General features: G+C 41.5%; 3 protein-coding genes across 5 annotated transcripts in view; 2 read left to right on the forward strand and 1 right to left on the reverse strand.

Annotated features, from left to right (window-relative positions):
* The first annotated feature begins 2,315 nt into the window (after positions 1–2,315).
* On the forward strand, positions 2,316–11,105 carry smpx (small muscle protein X-linked). The gene is made up of 4 exons (XM_072690261.1): positions 2,316–2,377; positions 6,430–6,516; positions 7,985–8,126; positions 10,052–11,105. Exons 1-3 carry the CDS (start codon positions 2,339–2,341, stop codon positions 8,108–8,110), a joined length of 252 nt encoding a protein of 83 aa, XP_072546362.1. The 5' UTR covers positions 2,316–2,338; the 3' UTR covers positions 8,111–8,126; positions 10,052–11,105.
* Positions 3,304–19,168, reverse strand: part of cnksr2a (connector enhancer of kinase suppressor of Ras 2a) — a 157,369-nt gene continuing 141,504 nt past the window's right edge. For all 3 annotated transcript variants that reach the window (XM_072690210.1, XM_072690198.1, XM_072690195.1), the window contains one exon: positions 3,304–6,478. In XM_072690210.1, the coding sequence (XP_072546311.1) occupies positions 6,399–6,478 (80 nt within the window). In that variant the 3' untranslated portion in view covers positions 3,304–6,398. The remainder of the gene's footprint in view (positions 6,479–19,168) is intronic.
* On the forward strand, positions 15,815–17,660 carry klhl34 (kelch-like family member 34). Its single transcript, XM_072692641.1, has one exon. It carries the CDS (start codon positions 15,897–15,899, stop codon positions 17,658–17,660), a length of 1,764 nt encoding a protein of 587 aa, XP_072548742.1. The 5' UTR covers positions 15,815–15,896.

The raw sequence follows: 19,168 nt of genomic DNA on the forward strand, positions 1-19,168 counted from the left end.
GACAAACAGACAGACAGAGAGAGAGAGAGATACATGCAGACCCAGACAGTTCAGTTCAATCATGCAAACAGAACATGTGCTTCCATGACTGTCCCAAGGCCATCAGGGGGGTGAGGTCATATGCTCTGTGGAATGCAGGGGACTACACCTATAGCCTATAATAATGTATGCTACCCATGTACCTGCAGTCAACATCCTGGCAAATTTGGTGCTAAAGTGCCAGAGGTGTTTGCAGGTTCATTTACATACACACACACACACACACACACACACACATAGATGGAGTAAAATAGGTGTATTTCCGTGTGTATCTGCGTTGAGGTTATGGAAATAACCATCTTTAATCTCCACATCTCATCTTTCTATGAAGGTGGACGTTATTACATTGTGTCTCTTGTCCAACTAGTTCCAAACTGCAGACTGTTTCTCTGTTCTCATAAAAAATCAACAATCTGCAATAATAGAAAGTTGCAGAAACATGTATAAAATCACTCTAATATAAAGCTAACACAAATTCATTTTCATGTGTCCCATCATTTCATATAACAAATATTGCATAACAGATTCATATCTAGCAACTACATGTAGTAGGAACAATGCTATGGAACCAGTTCTGCTTGGTCTGAAAAGCTGCACTCTGGATGACACTCTAACAGTGCACATGGTTATGGTTATTGTATTACATGCCATACTGTCATTTAACAAATATGGATGTTCTACTAAACCACATGACCAACAGACTGAATTTATTAGGTCATAATCAAACAAGCTCAGAGAACACAGGAACCCAGTTAACATTAACACAGTAATGAAATCTCAAGGCAGTTACACTAAAGTGATAGGGGCAGTAGGTACCCTGTTCATAGTTTTTTACTAAATGTATATTTTTTATTTATTTGTTTACATAATTAACCTACACAACTCGACAATATTGGTCCTACAAATGAAAACAGCATCAGGACAGGCTAGGGAGGAGAAAAATGCTACAAACGTGTTGTAAATTGATAGAGGCACATTTAATACAATGCAGCTCTATGTTATGAACTTTTCCATTTAAATGCATAAAATAAGTGCATCTAAATAAATATGATCGATTGAAAGGAGGCTGTGTCAATAGTGGTACATTTATTTTGGACTAAAAAGTAGAACATTTAACTTTAGATATTTTTCACAAGACATCTGCAGAAGCATTCTGATGAAAACAGAAATGACAATAACCTTTACTGAATTGTTAGGTGTGTGTGTGTGTGTGGGGGGGTGTTCTAAACTAAATACTCTTTTTCATATTGTTTTTAACTGGGAGGCTTAGTTGTAACACGGTTAACTCCTTAGAAAGCCCATGGACTGCCAGAAAAAAATTGTTGTTACAAATTTCTTACCAAAGAATAGTTTGAACCAGTATATATAGAATATAACCAGTTTGTACAGAAGTGTAATAAGCCTTGGAGTGTTAAGGGTTTAAACTAGGAGGCTGTATTTGGCTAGCTCTAGTTTTTTTTTTTTTTGTATTTGGCTAGTTGTTTACAGCTAGAGATTTGTTACTGACTCCAAAAGAGTAAATAAACATACTATAGGAGTGAATTCAGTAACATGTACACATCACAGCAATCAGTTTATTGTCTTCTGGGATGAAATATGCACATTACCACTGTCCCACAAAAAAACAACAACTTATATCTCCATTTTTAAAACAGTTTGTACACTTTTTTTACATGTTGTTCTTTACATTGTGTAAAACCTTAATGGGGAATGAACCAATAGAAATGCTCTTGATGTTTTTACATGGACTTCCATTGAAAGTAGGTTTCTGCCTTATTTGCACGACAAAAACATGAGTAGAAATTATATTCAGAATATGATGAGATGCCCAAACGTATGTTCTACTACAGACTAAGATCTGTAAAACATAAAATACTTTACAGGTTCTAATTTTATACAGTTAAAATGTATTACTTTGTCCTGAGAGTGAGAAACTGAAGTGTGGACCACATGTGGAACCTTAGAGTTTAAGTAGTTAATACGTGTGTGTGTGTGTGTGTGTGTGTGTGTGTGTGTGTGGCTCATGACCTGAACTCCATTCAGTGTGTGTATGAATGATTCAGGTGGTCCAGTCCCTCCCTGCCTCTTCACTTTAGGAGTCGCTTAGCAACGGAAAGACAATCCCCCAGCACCTGAAAGGCACAAGCGGACAATGGCCTAACTTTTACACGCTCACACACAAGTGCATATATTCACACACACGCACGCACAGACAGGGGGTCACACACTTGCTCTGGAACCACTCAATGCTCACTTTCTGTTTTGTTTGCAGCGGGATCGCGGACGTCATTCTGCGCAAATGTCTAAACAGCCATCATCAACCGTCAAAGCCTTGCAGGTGAGCACCGAAGCAGTGTGTTGTTGTGGGTGCTTGTTGGTTTGTGCAAGTTTGTGTGTGTGTGTGAGTATGTGTGCCCTCATCATTTCTTACCATCACCGACCAACAGTTAAAAAAGGATCAGAAGTGCTAAGTGAATGTTTACAGCAGGGCTGTCATTATTACATGATCACTCTTAATTTGAAAGAATCAGTTGAGTAACTGGCATTTTGCATGATGATAACTAAATTATATTTATATATTATATTATATAACTGTATTTATAATTATATAATTTCAGTAAGTGTGCTTTAAATGTATAACAGTTATAATTATATAATTATTCAAAGTAACTTTTTAAATCATTTTAACCATTAAATGTATTTTAATTGTTTATTTTTGTATATATTTGCATTTTATATGTATTTAGTTTATTTTATGACATTTGTTTACATTTGATAGTCTCCTGATGAATGCACACAATGAACAGCATAGATTTTGTTTTATATAATTTTAATAGTCATAATAATGGGGGCCCCTCATTTAGTTAAATTCCTTCCTGATAAAGCTTGGTGCTGACACCTTCCTCTACTTTCCTCACTGGACTAAGTGCTTTCTGGTGGTGCAGTCATCTCTATATTGCCCCTAGCTTCGGTTCAATCCTTGCCTGTGGGTGGTTGGGATGGTCCTCCTTCTCCCTCCATCACTCAGCACTATGCTAGTCAGTGTGGGTGTCTGTTCGCTGATGCAAGAATTAGCAGTAGCTGTTCTGTTCCAAGCTTGTTCAGCTGTCCAATGGAGGTGTGTGTTAGCGGCAGTTTGAGAAGATGTGGACGAGGATTCATGTGACTCGGAGCAAGAACATTCTAGCCTTCACCCTTCCGGCACCATGGAGGAAATTGGAAGTGAGAACTGCGAAAATTGGCGAGGAAAAAAAGGACACGCGACAGTTTTAATAATTTAATCAGCAAAAGAAAGTTCCATTCTGAACACTGAGTTATTACCGTAAAAACACGTTTCCAATGCACAAGGCATTACAGTAGTGTTTCACAATTCACATCAAGCCCAATGATGTACAGAAAATGTACAGGAAATACATACAGAATGGTGCCCATGCTTCTGACTCTGATTATATATATCCAGTTAGATTATGCATACATATACATGTATATATGTAAGCCAACTGGAAATCTTTCCACCTCAAACACTCTGATAAACACACTGCATATAAAAATAGACACTCACACACACTGCAGCCAAAGCTCCTCTGACCACAGAGAGAGAGACAGAAAAGCAGAGAAAGATAGAGAAAAGAGAGGGAGATGAAAAGAGAGACATAAGAGAAACAGAAGATACACAGGAAGGGGAGGGGGGTAGACCAAGAAACAAGAGAGAAAATGAGAAGAGTCAGCAAGAGAAAGAAAGAGAGGATAGAGGGGGAAAAAAGTGAACAACGGGCGAAATTAGAAAGAGGGGTGAAGATGAAAAAAAAAATATATATATATATATATATATATATATAGAGAGAGAGAGGGATGTAAAGGCAGCAACAGGGAGAGAGATGTCTTATTGTCTGTGCAGAGAGAGAGAGAGAGAGAGAGAAAGAGAGAGAGAGAAAGAGAAAGTGAGGGCGTGAAGAATCTTGTAAAATAGAGAAGGAGAGAGAGAGAGAGAGAGAGAGAGAGAGAGAAAGAGGGACGTAAAGGCAGCAACAGGGAGAGAGATGCCTTATTGTCTGTGCAGAGAGAGAGAGAGAGAGAGAGAGAGAGAGAGAGGGAGAGAGAGAGAGAGGGAGAAAAAGTGAGGGTGTGAAGAAGCTTGTAAGTGTTCTTACAAAGTTTCTCCACAGCACAGATAAAACAGCTCACATACAAACATCGGACACCGCAGCCAAAAATAGACGCCTTTCTCTTTCCATAAAAACTCTCCATATACAGAATTATCTATAAAAAGCCCAACACACGTTTACAACTTGAGATATGGTCCCATTAAGGGGCACGGACAGAGAAGAAGACCGGCCATGCATGCAGAGAGGGAAAAGAGCGTATGGTCACGTAAGGGGCAGCCAGGCAGAGTGAGAGGCCAGCGATCTCTGACCTTTTTAACTGACCAGACTTCAGTTTAGCTGTTGTGACGGGTGAAGTTTAACAGTTGGGGTTTGGAAAGCCAGACCTAAAGAAGCACAACAGCAACAAGCCGAGAGGGTGTGGCCAACGTAGCAATAAAAGAAGGGGGTGGGGAGGGGGTTACATACACAGATGAGCCAAAAAATGATGACCACGCACATAAGAAGTGAATAATGTTGATGATCTTGATGTCTGGGTTGTATGTTAGTCAGTAACGGAACAGTCAGTTCTTGAAGTCGATGTGTTGGATGATGGAGAAGCAGCCAGATCACTGCCACTTTGGCAAGGCCACATCATTTAGGTGACTAGGTCAGAGCATCTCAGAAATGGCAAGGCTTGTGGAGAGCTTTATCGAAAGTGGTCAAACCACTGAGTGACACTCCAAGCTCATCAATGTGTGAAGGCAACGGACAGCTATCCTGTCTAGGTGAAACCGGCCGAAGGGCACCTGTGGCACAAGTCAAAGAAATTTTTAATGATGGTGCACCCATGCTAACCTCTATCCAAAGCCAAAAGTGCCTACAGTGGACAGAGTGAACGTCAGAATTGGACCTCGGAGCAATGAAAGAACCCTTTTGGTCTGATGTGTCCTGTTCTCTTTTACATCACGCTACACGCTACGCTACGCTTTTCCTGTAGTTGGTGCTGGGACAACCCACAGTCCAATCTTGCAACATGCAGAACTATTAGGATCTGCTAATCATCATCCTGGTTCCAGATTCCTCAGGACACCTTCAGAGGTCTTGTAGAGTTTATGCCTTGTCCAGTTGAAGTTGTTTTGGTGACAAGTGGAGGATATAGCCTACAGCACATAGGCAGGTGGTCATGGTGTTTTGGCTCATCGGTGTATATGAACATAAAGGAAAACAGAATACTGAGATTATGTTAGAAGGCCAAAAAGCAAAGACAAATAAAACACAATGGATAGGGATAGGGCGTTACTGTCACAAGAAAAACTCAACCTTTTTTTTTTTAAACTAGGGCAGTAACAGAAACACTGATTTTAAAAACGGGCTGATTTTATTTATCATCATACTGTTTACACCTGGCATTAAGATGCGTTTTTGGTGATCGGATGATGTTCAGATTTTACTTGTCCGCGTAAAAAGCCAGGTGTAAACACTCCCGGTACGCATTGTGATCAGATTAGGATCAGATCACTCAAACCACATTCAGAGGTGGTCAGAGGCGGATCTCGCCCAGATTCAATACTAGTGCAAGCGGCTTGCGCTTTCTGCGGTCAGATTCCGCCAGGCAAGCAGAAATACGTCCATAGAAAGAAATGTTAATATATATATATATATATATATATATATATATATATATATATATATATATATATATACACATATAATAGTATAATTTTTCCATAAGTCTTTCCTTTCCAGATTTTCTTATGACAGTGACATGTTTCAGAAACAAAGGGCAGGACGTTGAGTAACAAAAATGAGAAAATGAGGAGATCCAATAATGTTTATATTGTTCAGATTGAGTGCCATCGCCATGCCTTATACGTCTATCTGCACAGTTAGACTGTTGTATGTTCGCTGTATAATACAAGGTAGGCTAAGGCTGCCGGCCTCATTCAGGCCCCCCCACCTGGTGTTAAGAAGCTTCACTCCCACGATCTGTGCATCCAACGACTCATTTTCACAGAAGCACTTTGCTGTTCATAGAACGTACTGAACTCCAGCAGGAAGGAAAGGGCCAGTGTGCGGAGCGGAGAGACTTATCCAAAGGCTCACACTGAGCGGGTCCTACAGGCAACCGTTCACGTGGCCCCACATCAGCTACAGGCTACTGTTCTGCGCTATCTGCTTGACCTTTTAGACGTAGTCAGTTAGAGATGGTGGCTGTAGATTTCTTGTGTTTAAGCTTGATCCAGGTGTGAAGGTGCAGCAGCGGTACAGAGCATATCATTGGCTCATTTCCATGTCTGTCTTAAAGGCCAACCTCAATATTCCGATGGGAGCTTTGCGTCCGGGGGCGGGGCATCCTGTGAAGAGGAGAGAGGAGACAGTGGATGCAGAGGAGGTTAGTGTCCAAATATAGCCAGATTCAATACACACACACACACACACACAGATAAACCACCCAACATTTGGACAATAATTTCATGATCATATTGAGATTGATATTAAAATGGCATAATTAATATTATACATTATAAATATATATATATTTTTTTTACCTAAATAATATTTAATTATATAAATTCTAATAATTATAATAATATATACATTTCACTGTATTTGTAGCCATAAATAATTGTATTATATAGCTTTTTTTATTTATTATATTGTTCTATTTCGCTGTAATAGTAATCCAGGTAGATGATGTAGATGCTAATTTCTACATTTTATAAATATTCACAGTATCAGCAGATATGTACACCAAACATTTTGGGATATTGAGCTGTGGAGCAGTGGAACTGTGTATTTGGGATCACGGCGCTCCAACCAATACTTTTGGGATGAGAAGATCCTAACTATCCTCACTAACACTCTTGTCGCTGGATGCAGTTGAATCCTCACAGCAATGCAGCAAAATCTGGTAGAAAGCCAGTAGTGACATTAACAAATCAACAAAAGTAGGATAAACTCCTTCTTAAAACCATGATTTTGGAAGATACAATGAATGAAAAGGTGTCTCAAAACATTGTAAATATATTTAGGTCCAAAAGTCTGAAATCACATTGAAATTTGTATTTTTGGGTTGAGGAGTTCATGCAACCCAATAGCATGCTGCCATTAAAGCAAACTAAAAAAAAACAAAACAGCAAATATTAAACAATTTCTGAAATTCATGTTTAAGTTACGCTGATAATATAATTTGTAATAAAAGTGAATGTGTAATAAAAGAAATGTGGAACAGAAGCATGTTCACTAGTGGTCACAGATGCTTGAATCTCACTGTATCACAATATTTAAAGTTTCTCTGGGGACCGCAGTTAAATCAGACACAATGCACTATTAAATGCTTTTAAAATGCTATTAAAACTTTAGCAGTGCATTCTGTATCAGCACTGCTCAGCACTATGTCCACATTAGCTGATTTTAATCTCTTAGATCCTGAGCATCAACAGGACTCAAACCATCCTGACCAATGAGGCCAATAGGGCGAAACCTTAGATACCTACACCACTTGAACGGCTCTTCTTAACCTCTTTTTCATAAAACATTCATTTGGTCAGTTGCAGTACTGACAGAATCCACCAAAGGCCTACTGTGTTGTAATTTACAACAATATCATATTAGATTATGGACCACTACTGATTCCAATACCCAATAACCTATTAAAACCCTTTAACAGGTTTTAGTGTAGGAAGCGAACTCACTGCAAACATGAACTATGTAATATAAAATAACAGCAATTATTAATATGACAAGTGATTCCATGCCTCATAACCAATAGTGCACATTTACACAGATCCCTATTCAGTCAGGCTCTAAAAGGTCTGAATACGACAGTGCTGTGATCACTGACTTTTTGACCCCCTCAGCCACCGGCAGTGACTCCCGAGGAGAAGAAGCCCCTGCCCGGCGCTGTCAAACTGCCTGGCCCAGCCGTCAACCTCTCAGAGATCCAGAATGTCAAGAGCGAGCTCAGATGGGTCACCAAGGATTAGGCACATACACACACAGGTACAGTCTGTTCTGATCTCACACTCTACACACAGCATGATTAGTACACACTATGCATGTCTGCATGATAACTTCTCTATTTTGTATTTCATATTAATATTCATTCTTTTCACATTATTTTTTTGTAATGAGTCATTAGTCATTGTCAGTGGATAAAGGACATTCACATTTAAGGACATTATGAAAGATTGTAGCTTTTATAATATTGAATTATGATAATATTAATTGCTCTGCAGTTTACACAGCTCTGTTTAATTACTATACAGTGTGTACACACACACACAGAGCAAGGTCATGGATAAAGGACGACCCATTTTATAAGTGTGTCACCCCACTAAACCTGCTGCATGCTGTGTTCACAAGTGTCCACAGGGTGTCAGTGTCTCAAAATGCTTAGTACTATGGGATGTATAAAGGGATGTGTGTGCTAAAGAGGTGAAATGTGAATCAGAGTCTATTAATATCAGTGACCGAGCCGGGCTTGATGGGGCATCGAGAGTCTGTCTATAGTGTGACAGCCCATGGCATGACTTGGCAACGGAGCTTGCCAACGCTCAAAAAGCACACACAAACACACACACACGTGGCCTAAGACCTCACCATCTATCTGGAGTATGGGTCAGTGTGTCTGTGAAAAAGGAAAGACTGCAAAGGGTCTGTGTAATTAGTCCAAGGTAGTAACAAAGTGTACAATTCAACTGCATGTCAGTGTCTGCTGTATACTACCACAGCAGTTGTAATATTGCAGTGGGATGTAGGTGTGCGGGTAGAGTAATACAGCTACAGTGAAGTATGCTATTTGGCTGGGTAGTTGTTATGAACCTAACTACAGGGATTTTTTTCTGGCCCACCTCCAGATTAATTTTCCACAACCTCTGCTCTGGGCCTAACCCTATAAACCCCAACTGTAAACTCTTTCCTAAATCTAATGCTAACCCGAACACTGCTCTCAAACTGCTTGTTGATATTTATTAATTAATTTATTTATTTATTTATTTTTTCATTTAAAATATTTCAAATTCAGTGTCAAATTAATTGGGTAACGATGACTGTGGTAGTCAATCAGTTTTTTGTGTAGTTCTTACTGTTGTGAACTGCTTAGATAAAAGAAAAAAAAGGTAGCAATGAAATAATGAACAATAAAGACATAATGTAAAACATTGCAATAATTCATTTAAAACAATTCAGTTAATGAATGTTTATGATATCAATATAAGCCATTTAGGTAAATGGGTTAATGCAAAGGTTGAGAGAATTCCTGGTCGGCTGATCACATTTTGAACCAATTACTATGGCCTACTACAATACTGCATCTAGGCATTGTCTCTTGTTAAAAAAAAAGACACAACCAAGTCTATATTTGTAATCATATATGGGGAAAGTCAACATCTCCCTCCTCAAGCTAATGAGTCTCCAGTGGGTAGTGATGATCAATTTCAGCACTGGCTAAGCAGTATGAATTGCTCTGCATAGATTAATCACATGTGCTGTACAAACTTTAAGAAAGTCTAATGCTGTCTGCCTCTTCTGTATCACACTTGTAAGTTCCTGTTCACCTAGTGTCACATATAAATTGCTGTGTCAAATTGAATTGAATCTAATGAATCAAATTATTAGAAGGTGTGTCCACAAACATTTGGACATATAGTTTATTTTTTAATGGATGGATGGGTACATGCAGGGTGTTGCAGGGACAGCAAAACAGTCCCCAAAGAACTGTTTTTTACTCACCATCACTGTAAAAATGCAATTAACCAGTCGCACCAAACCACTCTGAATGATGTTTGAATTGGAGGAAAAATAAAATAGTGAAATATCAGTAAAATTGTTTAATGTGGATGAACACATGAGCTTTACTGAATCCAACTACCACCAGTGTCAACTGAGGCCCTTTTAACAGGTGACTCTTCTTTTCTCACGAACAGGAAGGATCCAGCTCTACCAGCTCTACCGTTCAGTCTCCAGTTCTCTACAACAATCTCCATCATCTAAGGTTTGAGTACTGTAAACCTTGACTTCAGCACAACTTCAACTTCAAACGTCCTAATTACTGCAACCCCAGAAGCCCACCAAACAAGCAGTCCTGCAAAAAACTGTCTGAATGGCTCCAGTGAAAATCCACACACGGCGGATCTGAAGCAAACGATGGCTTGCAACTGTACACAGACTGATGGCATGTGAGCAGTTCTAGGCTTTAGACCAGGCTTTAATCTCTGATTTTGGCTATGGTTTGATATAGGTCACCGCTTAAGCCGCCTAATGACTCCTTTCTTAATGCTGTTTTCCGTCTGAGTGTAAAGTGTGTTTATTCTAGCAGGAACTTGATATTCACTTTGCTGTCACATATTTCACTTTCCTGTAATAGATGCTGAATCACAGCTGTTTATGCAAGTGTACTCAAGAGTCCCACAGTAGCAACGATAATGGGTCTGTGCTGTCCTTGGCTTTAGTGAGAGAACGTTGTCTCACCACATACATCCTGAACAAATGTGAGGCACTGAAAAACATGAGTTTGTGTTTTGTTTTTTTCCCTTTGCTTTGTGGCTTTTTTCTTAAACCACTCCTTTCTGTTGGCCTTTTCTTGCCGCCGGTCCCCCAGGTTTGTTCTGTGTGCTGTATTGAGAGAGTGAGTGTAGGCTGAGGCGCAATAAACCGCTTCTCATGCTCGGTGTAGGAGGCTGAAGCGATCACGTGCTGTCTTTGAACAAACAGAACTGGATTTCAATCACTTTGCCATAGTTTTAACTGCTCGTAAAAATAATTTGCAAAAAAGAAAATTTCATAGCCCTCTTAATATGCAGCAAAGGCAGTGATGATCCCCAGCATGTGTATCCTCATCAGTCAAAGTGTCCTTATTCCAGATTCATATGTTCTTCCTTTGACCACAGTTTGAGTCAGGCTATATTAAGGGCTAAAAGATAAAAGACAATATGTATGCAGGGTAGTTCAAACCTCGATCACAAATAAAATATTATGCCACATTCTTGTTTTATGTTTTATTAAACAGGTACCTACTGTCAGGTACGTAAGGTCCAAAAGATTTGTAATTTTGCCTCGGTATAATAAATAAACCAATTCAGGTGATTAAGGGTTTAACAAAAATGTTGGACATCGCCAAAAGAGTTTCCTCTCTTGAGATGCTTTGCCAGGCCTTTGCTGCAGCCGCCTTCCCTTGACCTTCTCAACCATTTAAGATCATTCCATTTCTTAGCCTTAAAAAGCTCTTGGGTTGCTTTTGTGGTATGTTTTGGGTCATTATCCATCCATTATCCACAGTGAAGCGCCATTCTATTACTTTGGCACCATTTGACTGAATGTAAGCAGAAAGTATGCTCTAAGTAAGCTATATAAACTTAAGAATTCCATTACCATAGCATTGCCTCCACCATGTTTGACAGATGATGTGGTGTACTTCAGATCATAAATCCTGCCCTTACCTCGCCATACTTAAAGTAATCTAGGTCTAAAGAATCTAGTTCCAGAGCTGGTCAGGCTTCTTTAGATGTTTACTGTCAGTGTAATCCAGCCTTTCTGTTCTTGAGCCTTACCAGTGGTTTGCATCATGAAGTAAACCTTGGCCATAAAACTGGTTATCAGCCAATTGTCCAATTACCTTTGCACCTGTGAAAATGAAAAGAATATAGAACAAATATCTGCAAATCCTAAATGGTAACTGCAGTATTTCTGTAGTTTTTCAGTATCTGTGAGTGTTTTTCAGAGGTGGTGTACAGAGGCCATATTACAAATAAATGTGTCACTGTCCAACTTCTTATGGACATGACTGTACTTTGGCCCTGCTGTGCTGCAAGTGTGGTGGTGCATTTTACATATACAGTACAGTCTTATGCAAAAGTTTTTTCTTTTTTGAGGGCCAGCCTAGAAGAGACAATTTTGCTTACTGACTGGCTGGGTGGGAGACTGACTAACTGTTGAACCTTGTTGAAACGTGCACTTGCAAGGACTGCCTCATGTTTGCCTTGAAGAGACTTTCTTTTCGCACTGACGGTCTGAGGACTACATTTTGCCACAAAGCTAACAAGTACATGTGCTTTCGCTGTGTTAGCATGACTATCCAGCATCCAATACTAATAATGGAAGGATAGAAAATAATAATGATAATAATAAAAAGGATAATAATGGAAGGATCTAAAAACTGGTAAATATGTGGTCTACATCTTAAGGCTCTGAGGATTCTAAGTCCTTTACCATGGTACATGAAACATAACATATGTCATTTTATGCCACAGCACCTTTACCTTCAAAGTAAAGAGCATATATGTGGGTCCCAAACTCCCAATTGGTGAAATGCCATTGACAGTTTTATATAGCCAATGGTGGTTTAGCAAAACTAGGCTTGTTTTTTACTGAGAAGTAGTAAACACATGATGCCATGATGTATTTGTGTTAAAATAATGCTAAGGGGCTCAGAAAGACCAGTGTTGAACTGGTGTCTCTGTAGGAGGGCAACCAAAGAGGACAGGGATTAGCATGAGTGGCATGTGGAACATGTCCTGGGATCTGTCAATGCAGCAGGATTCAAAGAGGATTGCTGCATTCACCAGAAGACTAGATGGGAATGTGTGTAGATTAGAGACTCTGAAGTCCTCAACCAGAGAGCAAGGGCAGCTGGCCCAGATCATCAACAAAGCCCTCATAAGACTCTCACTACTCATAATGCAGTGCAGAAAAAGATAGCCTATCTGCTATTTCTCTGACCAGTTGAATCCTGCAGTCTCCTCAAAGACCCTCATCTGCTTCCAGCAATCGCTATACACCTCTCACTATACAATTACAAGAATGTGGGAACCTGCACATCATTCCAACAACTGGCTATTAATTGTAGAGAATAAATCCGTACAGTTTATCAAACAAAGTGGACAGAATTATTTTTTGGCAGCCTCTCAGGAGATGGACAAACGCACCCTGCTGGATTTCATAAAAATACATATTGCCCCATTAGCTGTAACAGATACGAGAAGGCATAATCTGCTGTACACAGATTTTCCTTATAAATAGAATCCAAAGCCATGATCTCTCTCACTCTCTCACTTACACAGAATAAGAGGAGTGTATATTTTCACCAGAGATATTAGAGCTAGAAATAAATACTAGCATACTAAATAAATACTAATAAACATTTACTACTCCAAGAAGTCATGCTTGGTTGCAATAACAAGCGTAGATTTTTGCGCTATAATAATCTCTTTTTTTTTTTGGTCACAGTGGCACGGTGGTTAAGGGGTGGAATATAAATATAAGGCAGCAAGTGAACAGTCACTTGAACAGCTAAAATGGCAAAGCATTAGAAGTCACTTTGACAAGAGACAAACCGTGATGGCTATATGACTGGATCAGAACATCTCCTAAACATCAGATAGGTCTTGTGGGGGTGTTCTCGGTACGCAGTGGTCAGTACCAACTACAAGTACTCCAAAGAAGGACAACCATTGAACCTGTGCCCAGGGCTCTATGGAGGCCCCACCTCACGACTTCCAGGACATGAGCCAGATACCACTGGACACCTTCAGAGATCTTGCAGCTCCAGGGGGACCTACACAATATTAGACTGGTGATTTAAAGGATATGTCTGTACTGGAGGGGGTTTTAAGGAGTTACAGAAAATAATAAACCAGACATACTGTAAAAAATCAGTTTAGATCATTTTACTCATGGTAACATTATCAGCAAATACTTCAACAATTTTTTAACATCAATATCTTTTAAAGTACTACAAGAAAAATATGTATACACTAGGTTTGCTGTAGTTGCCCATAAAAACAATCAACACTGCTGATTACAGACTTAAAGCAACTCTATGGGATATTAGAATTTCTTGCTTCTGGGCTCCCCCTACAGTCAGTAAGTGTAATTTGCACTTTGAGACACCACTCAAAAAGACATATTTCTGAACAAGCTGAGAGATAGAGAACAGTCACTGAAAGTAACAGAAGAAGGTGGACGACTGTGTAGTATTACGGGTAATGACACAAATACTCAGATCGGATCTTGCAGCGGTACACAGTTCTCACAAGCATACTCCTCCCAGCTTCTCCAAAGTTACATACTGTGGTTAGCAGTGTGCCGAGCCAAGACCAGCAACAACAGAGGCTCTATTCTCCCTGTTACAAGTCAGTGGAGCATCAACAAGATTTTGAATCTGTTATTTAACACAATGTTGCTTTAAAGCCTGAACATGCAAATGGATTCTATAGGAAGTCTAAAGGAAGTCTTGAAAGAATCATAGAACCCTAAATAGCTCTTTAAATGTTCATGGTTTCACAAATAACCATTGGCATTACCAAACGGGTATAGGCATTTGCTCAGACTCCGATGATGAAAGGAGCAAGGTGCTTGACCCCAGAACATGAGAGAAGCAAGGTGCTTGCCCACCCTAGAAAAGTCAAGCAATAAGATGGAGAGACTATTTATGAAATGCCATTTGCACTTATTGTATTGTATTAACTGAATTGCATTTTATAGTACTTGCAAGATTAGCCCAGGACTTGGCAGCATGTTAGGCAACCAGTAAGCTGGCAACTTTCCAGTCAGTTGCTTGAGACACCAACAGTGCAAACACAAATGCAGAAGCACTTGCACAGCCCTCCAAGGCATTTTGTTATGGCTTGCAATTCTCACTGTTGTTCTCAGAGTTGTTAAGTCTAAAACACTCAAGTTACCAATTAGAGAAGTGCAAGTGCATTCTCAATCCTCTGGCCTGGGACACAGTTTGGAGTTACTCCTCATACCTCTGAATCAAAGGATCACAGACTACACTGCAGAGTGTAACTAGCACTAGCACCCCCCCCCCCACCCCCCTTCATTATCTGTTCTGACTCCACCATCATATCCCATCCCTGTCCTGGCTTTGGCAGGCGCTATTCAGGGATGATGATGAGATAAATTCATGAGGTTTAACGCACTACTCACTGAGCCAGATATATACACATGCAAAATTTACAGAATGTAAATCATATAGCAAATCAACAGCAATAAGGCCAGCACAAACAAACAATCTATGTCCTATGTACTCTGTTTTTCCTCCATGCCATTCTTTTTTAGAACTCTATCACTCCACTCTCGCTTTCTATCTATCCCCTTCCGTCGTGCCTCTCATCAAGTCCTCTTTTAATGTGTCCCATGTTTCTATTCCTGTCTGCGTGGTAATGTGGGCAGAGAGATGGGTGCTGGTGGCGGCAGACAGGAATGTGGTGATGACTAACCCTTTTATTTGCCGAGGGGTGAGTTCACATCAGGCAATCACAGCAAACCAATACCCTCATCCCTCCAGCCCTGATACTCCCAACCGGGCTGGAGAAAAAGGGCACTGTGTTCAGGGGAAGAGATGTACTGGGGGGGGTTTGGATGTTTCCCCTCCCTGCGGCCCAAAAATGCCTGTCCAGTCCCCCTCCCTCTGTTTGTACTGGGACTACAGACATGCTTACCCCAGGAAAACAGAGGGGCGGATCACGGGATGGCCGCCCGTCCCTGCCAGGGTTGTAATGCTGAAGGGTTTGTGGGCTGTCCACTAGCTGCAAAAGAGATGGTTAGCCCTCCCACTGTCATTTTGCCATGGGCTACACATCCCAGCAGCTGCCTTCCTTGGAGAGTGACCTTCTCTCTCTCATTCTGCACCAGTTTGCAAGAACAAGGGGGCCTTGTACCTTCTCTTCCTTCCTTCCCTCTCCTCTATGGACTTCTCTATGCACTTCTTTCACCTGATCGTCTGACCTTTCTTTCCTTTACCTCTTCCTTTCTCTCTTTCTCTCAGGAATGAGTTACTTTCTGATGCTCAGCAAATCTCACAGCAACAGAATGCTGTCCCAGTTTCAGAGCTTGCGGCTGGAAAGGCGGATGTGTGACATTATTTTGGAAGTTGATGGCAAGGAGTTCCCTGCTCATCGCACTTTGTTAGCCTGCTCCAGCGACTACTTCTGGTCAATGTTCCAGGAACACACTCTAGAGTCTGGAGCCCACACTGTCAGCCTACCAGCACTGACCTCTGCTGGCCTGGAGCAGGTGCTAGATTTCATCTATACCTCCTGGATTTCACTATCTCCATCGACCCTGGAGGATACTCTGGAAGCTGCCTGCTACCTGCAGGTTACACATGCTGTGAATCTCTGCACAGAGTATATCTCAGACAGCCTAACCCCGTATAACTGCTGCTTTTTTGCTAATGTGGCAGCTCGTTATGGCCTCTCTGAAGCATTTGCTGTCACCAACTGCTTCATTGCGAGAAACATGAGCAAGTTGCTGGGCACCAACAGGGACAGGTCTGGGCTGCTGGAATTAAATATTGAATCTTTGCAAGAGGTCTTGGCCCTGCAGGAGATGCCAGGGGTGAAGGAGACAACGTTGCTCCAGTTTGCTCTAGACTGGCTGGGTTGCAACCCTTTACCTGCCCTGGAAAGTAACTCCCTACTCAGCCGTGTTCGATTCAGCCTGGTGCCTCCTGATGAGCTGATCCGACTGAGTGCCCTGAAACCAGCCTTGCGCACTCCCTTTATTCACAGCCTTGTGCAGAAAGCCCTGCATTACCACACACAAGGTCCCCTTCAGCCACTACTGCAGAGTGTCCACACAAGTCTGAGAGCTACAACCAACAGAGTACTTCTGGTAGGAGGGGGACCAGAAGCAGATCGGCCCCAGCCGCAGATCCAGAGCTTTGATCAACGCAGCAGGAAGTTCCATACACTGTCCATTACCATGCCCAAGAAGCTTCAGTATGAAGGCATCTGTGTGGTGGGAAACTTCCTATTTGTGCTAGGAGGGGAGGTGGTGCATGTGGATGCGGAGAATGAGAAGACAGCAGTGATGACGGTCTCTGACCAAGTGTGGCGGTATGACCCTCGGTTTGAACGATGGGAGGAGATGGAACCACTGCTGCAAAAGAGGGCACAGTTCTCCTGCTGTGTGGTCAATGGAGTTATTTATGCCATAGGAGGACGAGGTCAAAGAGGAGAGCCTGCCCTGTCTTCAGTGGAGAGATATGACATGAGGGCAGGATGCTGGCGTAGTGGTGTGTCTTTGCCTCATGCAGTACATGGGCAAGCTTGTGCCACAATCGGTAGAGGTATCTATATCTCTGGTGGGATCCACGGCAGCCAGCCCGAGAGCAGCAAAGAGTTATTATTTTTCAATACTCATGACTGTGTTGCCTGGGAAAGACGCTCTGCTATGTCTATAGCCAGATTTGGCCACCAAATGGCAACAATAAAAGAGCGTATCTATTCCTTCCTGGGAATGTACGAACCATTTTGTGACATTGAGCGTTATGACCCTGAACAAGACCAGTGGACTCGACTGAAGCCCCTTTTGCATGACCGCTTCTGCTATGGTTTGACAGTGACAGCAGGTGGACGTGCTCTGATGTTTGGCGGCAGAAAGTGGCAGGACGGTCAGGAGGTGTGCACTCCTGATGTGCTAGAGTATGACCCTGATTATGACAGCTGGAGGGAGGTGTGTAAACTTCCAGGCCCATTATGTGGGACACAGTGTGCTGTAATGACCATCTCAGAACTTACAGAGAAATAGACGCTCCAACTCCATTCCATATACACACAGAGAAGGTGAGGGGTTCCACTGTCTGACTCTCTGCCACAAGGGACAGAACAAGAGGATATTTTTCAGTCGGTTCACTCTGAAGCTTTGATGTTATCGTAGAAATAGTGGAGTACTAGTTGGATCCAGGTGGACCTTAACAGAGAAACGATATCATCAGTTGGTAAAGGTACAATTGGTTGCGACCTCTTGGAAATGGATCTGCTCCAGAGGTCTGCAACTGAGGGGAATCAGGGGAATCTTGGCACTGGAGGCATGGCACGGTGACTTGAATTCATGACAAGAGCCATGAGAGTGATGGGAGACTGGTTTTAACAACCTGCCAAAAGAAGAATTCCCGCAAGTTCTGGCAAAGGTCCGAAGAGCACAGGACAGTGCTGAGGGCACACCTTTTTGATTGCACAGAGGGCAAGCAAAGAGCAGGTTTTCGGACACTGCATACTTGGCGTGGGATGCAGAGTAAGGGGGAGTGATATTAGGTTTTATGACAGAACTGCAGTGGTAAGTGAAGGTCAGAGACAGAGAGCTCAGGAATGGACGGCAATTGAAAAGAGCAAGAATACATATGTAAGAGCTGAAGGTTGTGATTAAAGCCAGTATTGAGGACCTAAGGTATGCAAGAGCATTTAATTTAGTGAGAGTGTAAAGGTCTCTGAGTGTGTGTGGGATGAAGCTGGGAGAGATGTTAAACCTTTAACCTTAGCAGCTTAGCAGCAACCTTAACAGTACTCAGTAAATGTGCACAGAGAACACAACAAACAACAGGTTATTTGTGCAAAATTGAACAACTGACTGGAATGAGAAATAAGCTCTACATTGCTTTCCAATGCAGACTGTTTGACTAGCCTAAAAAAGCTAATTCAGTGGAAAACTGAAAAAAAAAAGTAGAAGTAGCGGAGATACTTAAGTATGGAATGCAATGCATCAACATGACTGTATGTGCCCTAATCATTTTTAGTTATGTAATAAAAAAATGCATCTGCCTACAGCAAACGTCTTCTGCTGTGCATACTCAGTGTTTTGGAGAAAATCATGCAAACTAATCAGAGCAATTCAGCAGCACACTAGAGAAATGCATGAATAAACATCTGGACCGGGGAGATCTTTCTTGAAGCTTGCGCGGCCCCCTGAAGAAGTCATTTGGAGCAATTCATTTTCGATTTGGTCGTAATGAGCTTAAAATAAATGAAATGATTAATGAGTGATGTTCAAATCGGGAGAGAGACGTGAACTGGGGAAAAGAGACACGAGGGTGTGGTAATTAACAGGAGAGATATGGGCCTGTTCGATTACAGAGTGTTTGTGCCAGGTGGCCAGGGAGAGAGAGAGAGAGAGAGACAGAGCATAACACAAGGAGAGAAAAAGCAATCTGCACGGCAGCTTGGGGAGAAGTCAAGAGATAGAGGGATGAATGGAGCTAGATGCCCATTAGCTCTGGCTGTTGAACTCAGCGAAGGACGCAGACCTAGCCTCTTCCCTCG

This window comes from Salminus brasiliensis, chromosome 1 (assembly GCF_030463535.1).
Source record: "Salminus brasiliensis chromosome 1, fSalBra1.hap2, whole genome shotgun sequence".
NCBI lineage: Eukaryota > Metazoa > Chordata > Actinopteri > Characiformes > Bryconidae > Salminus > Salminus brasiliensis.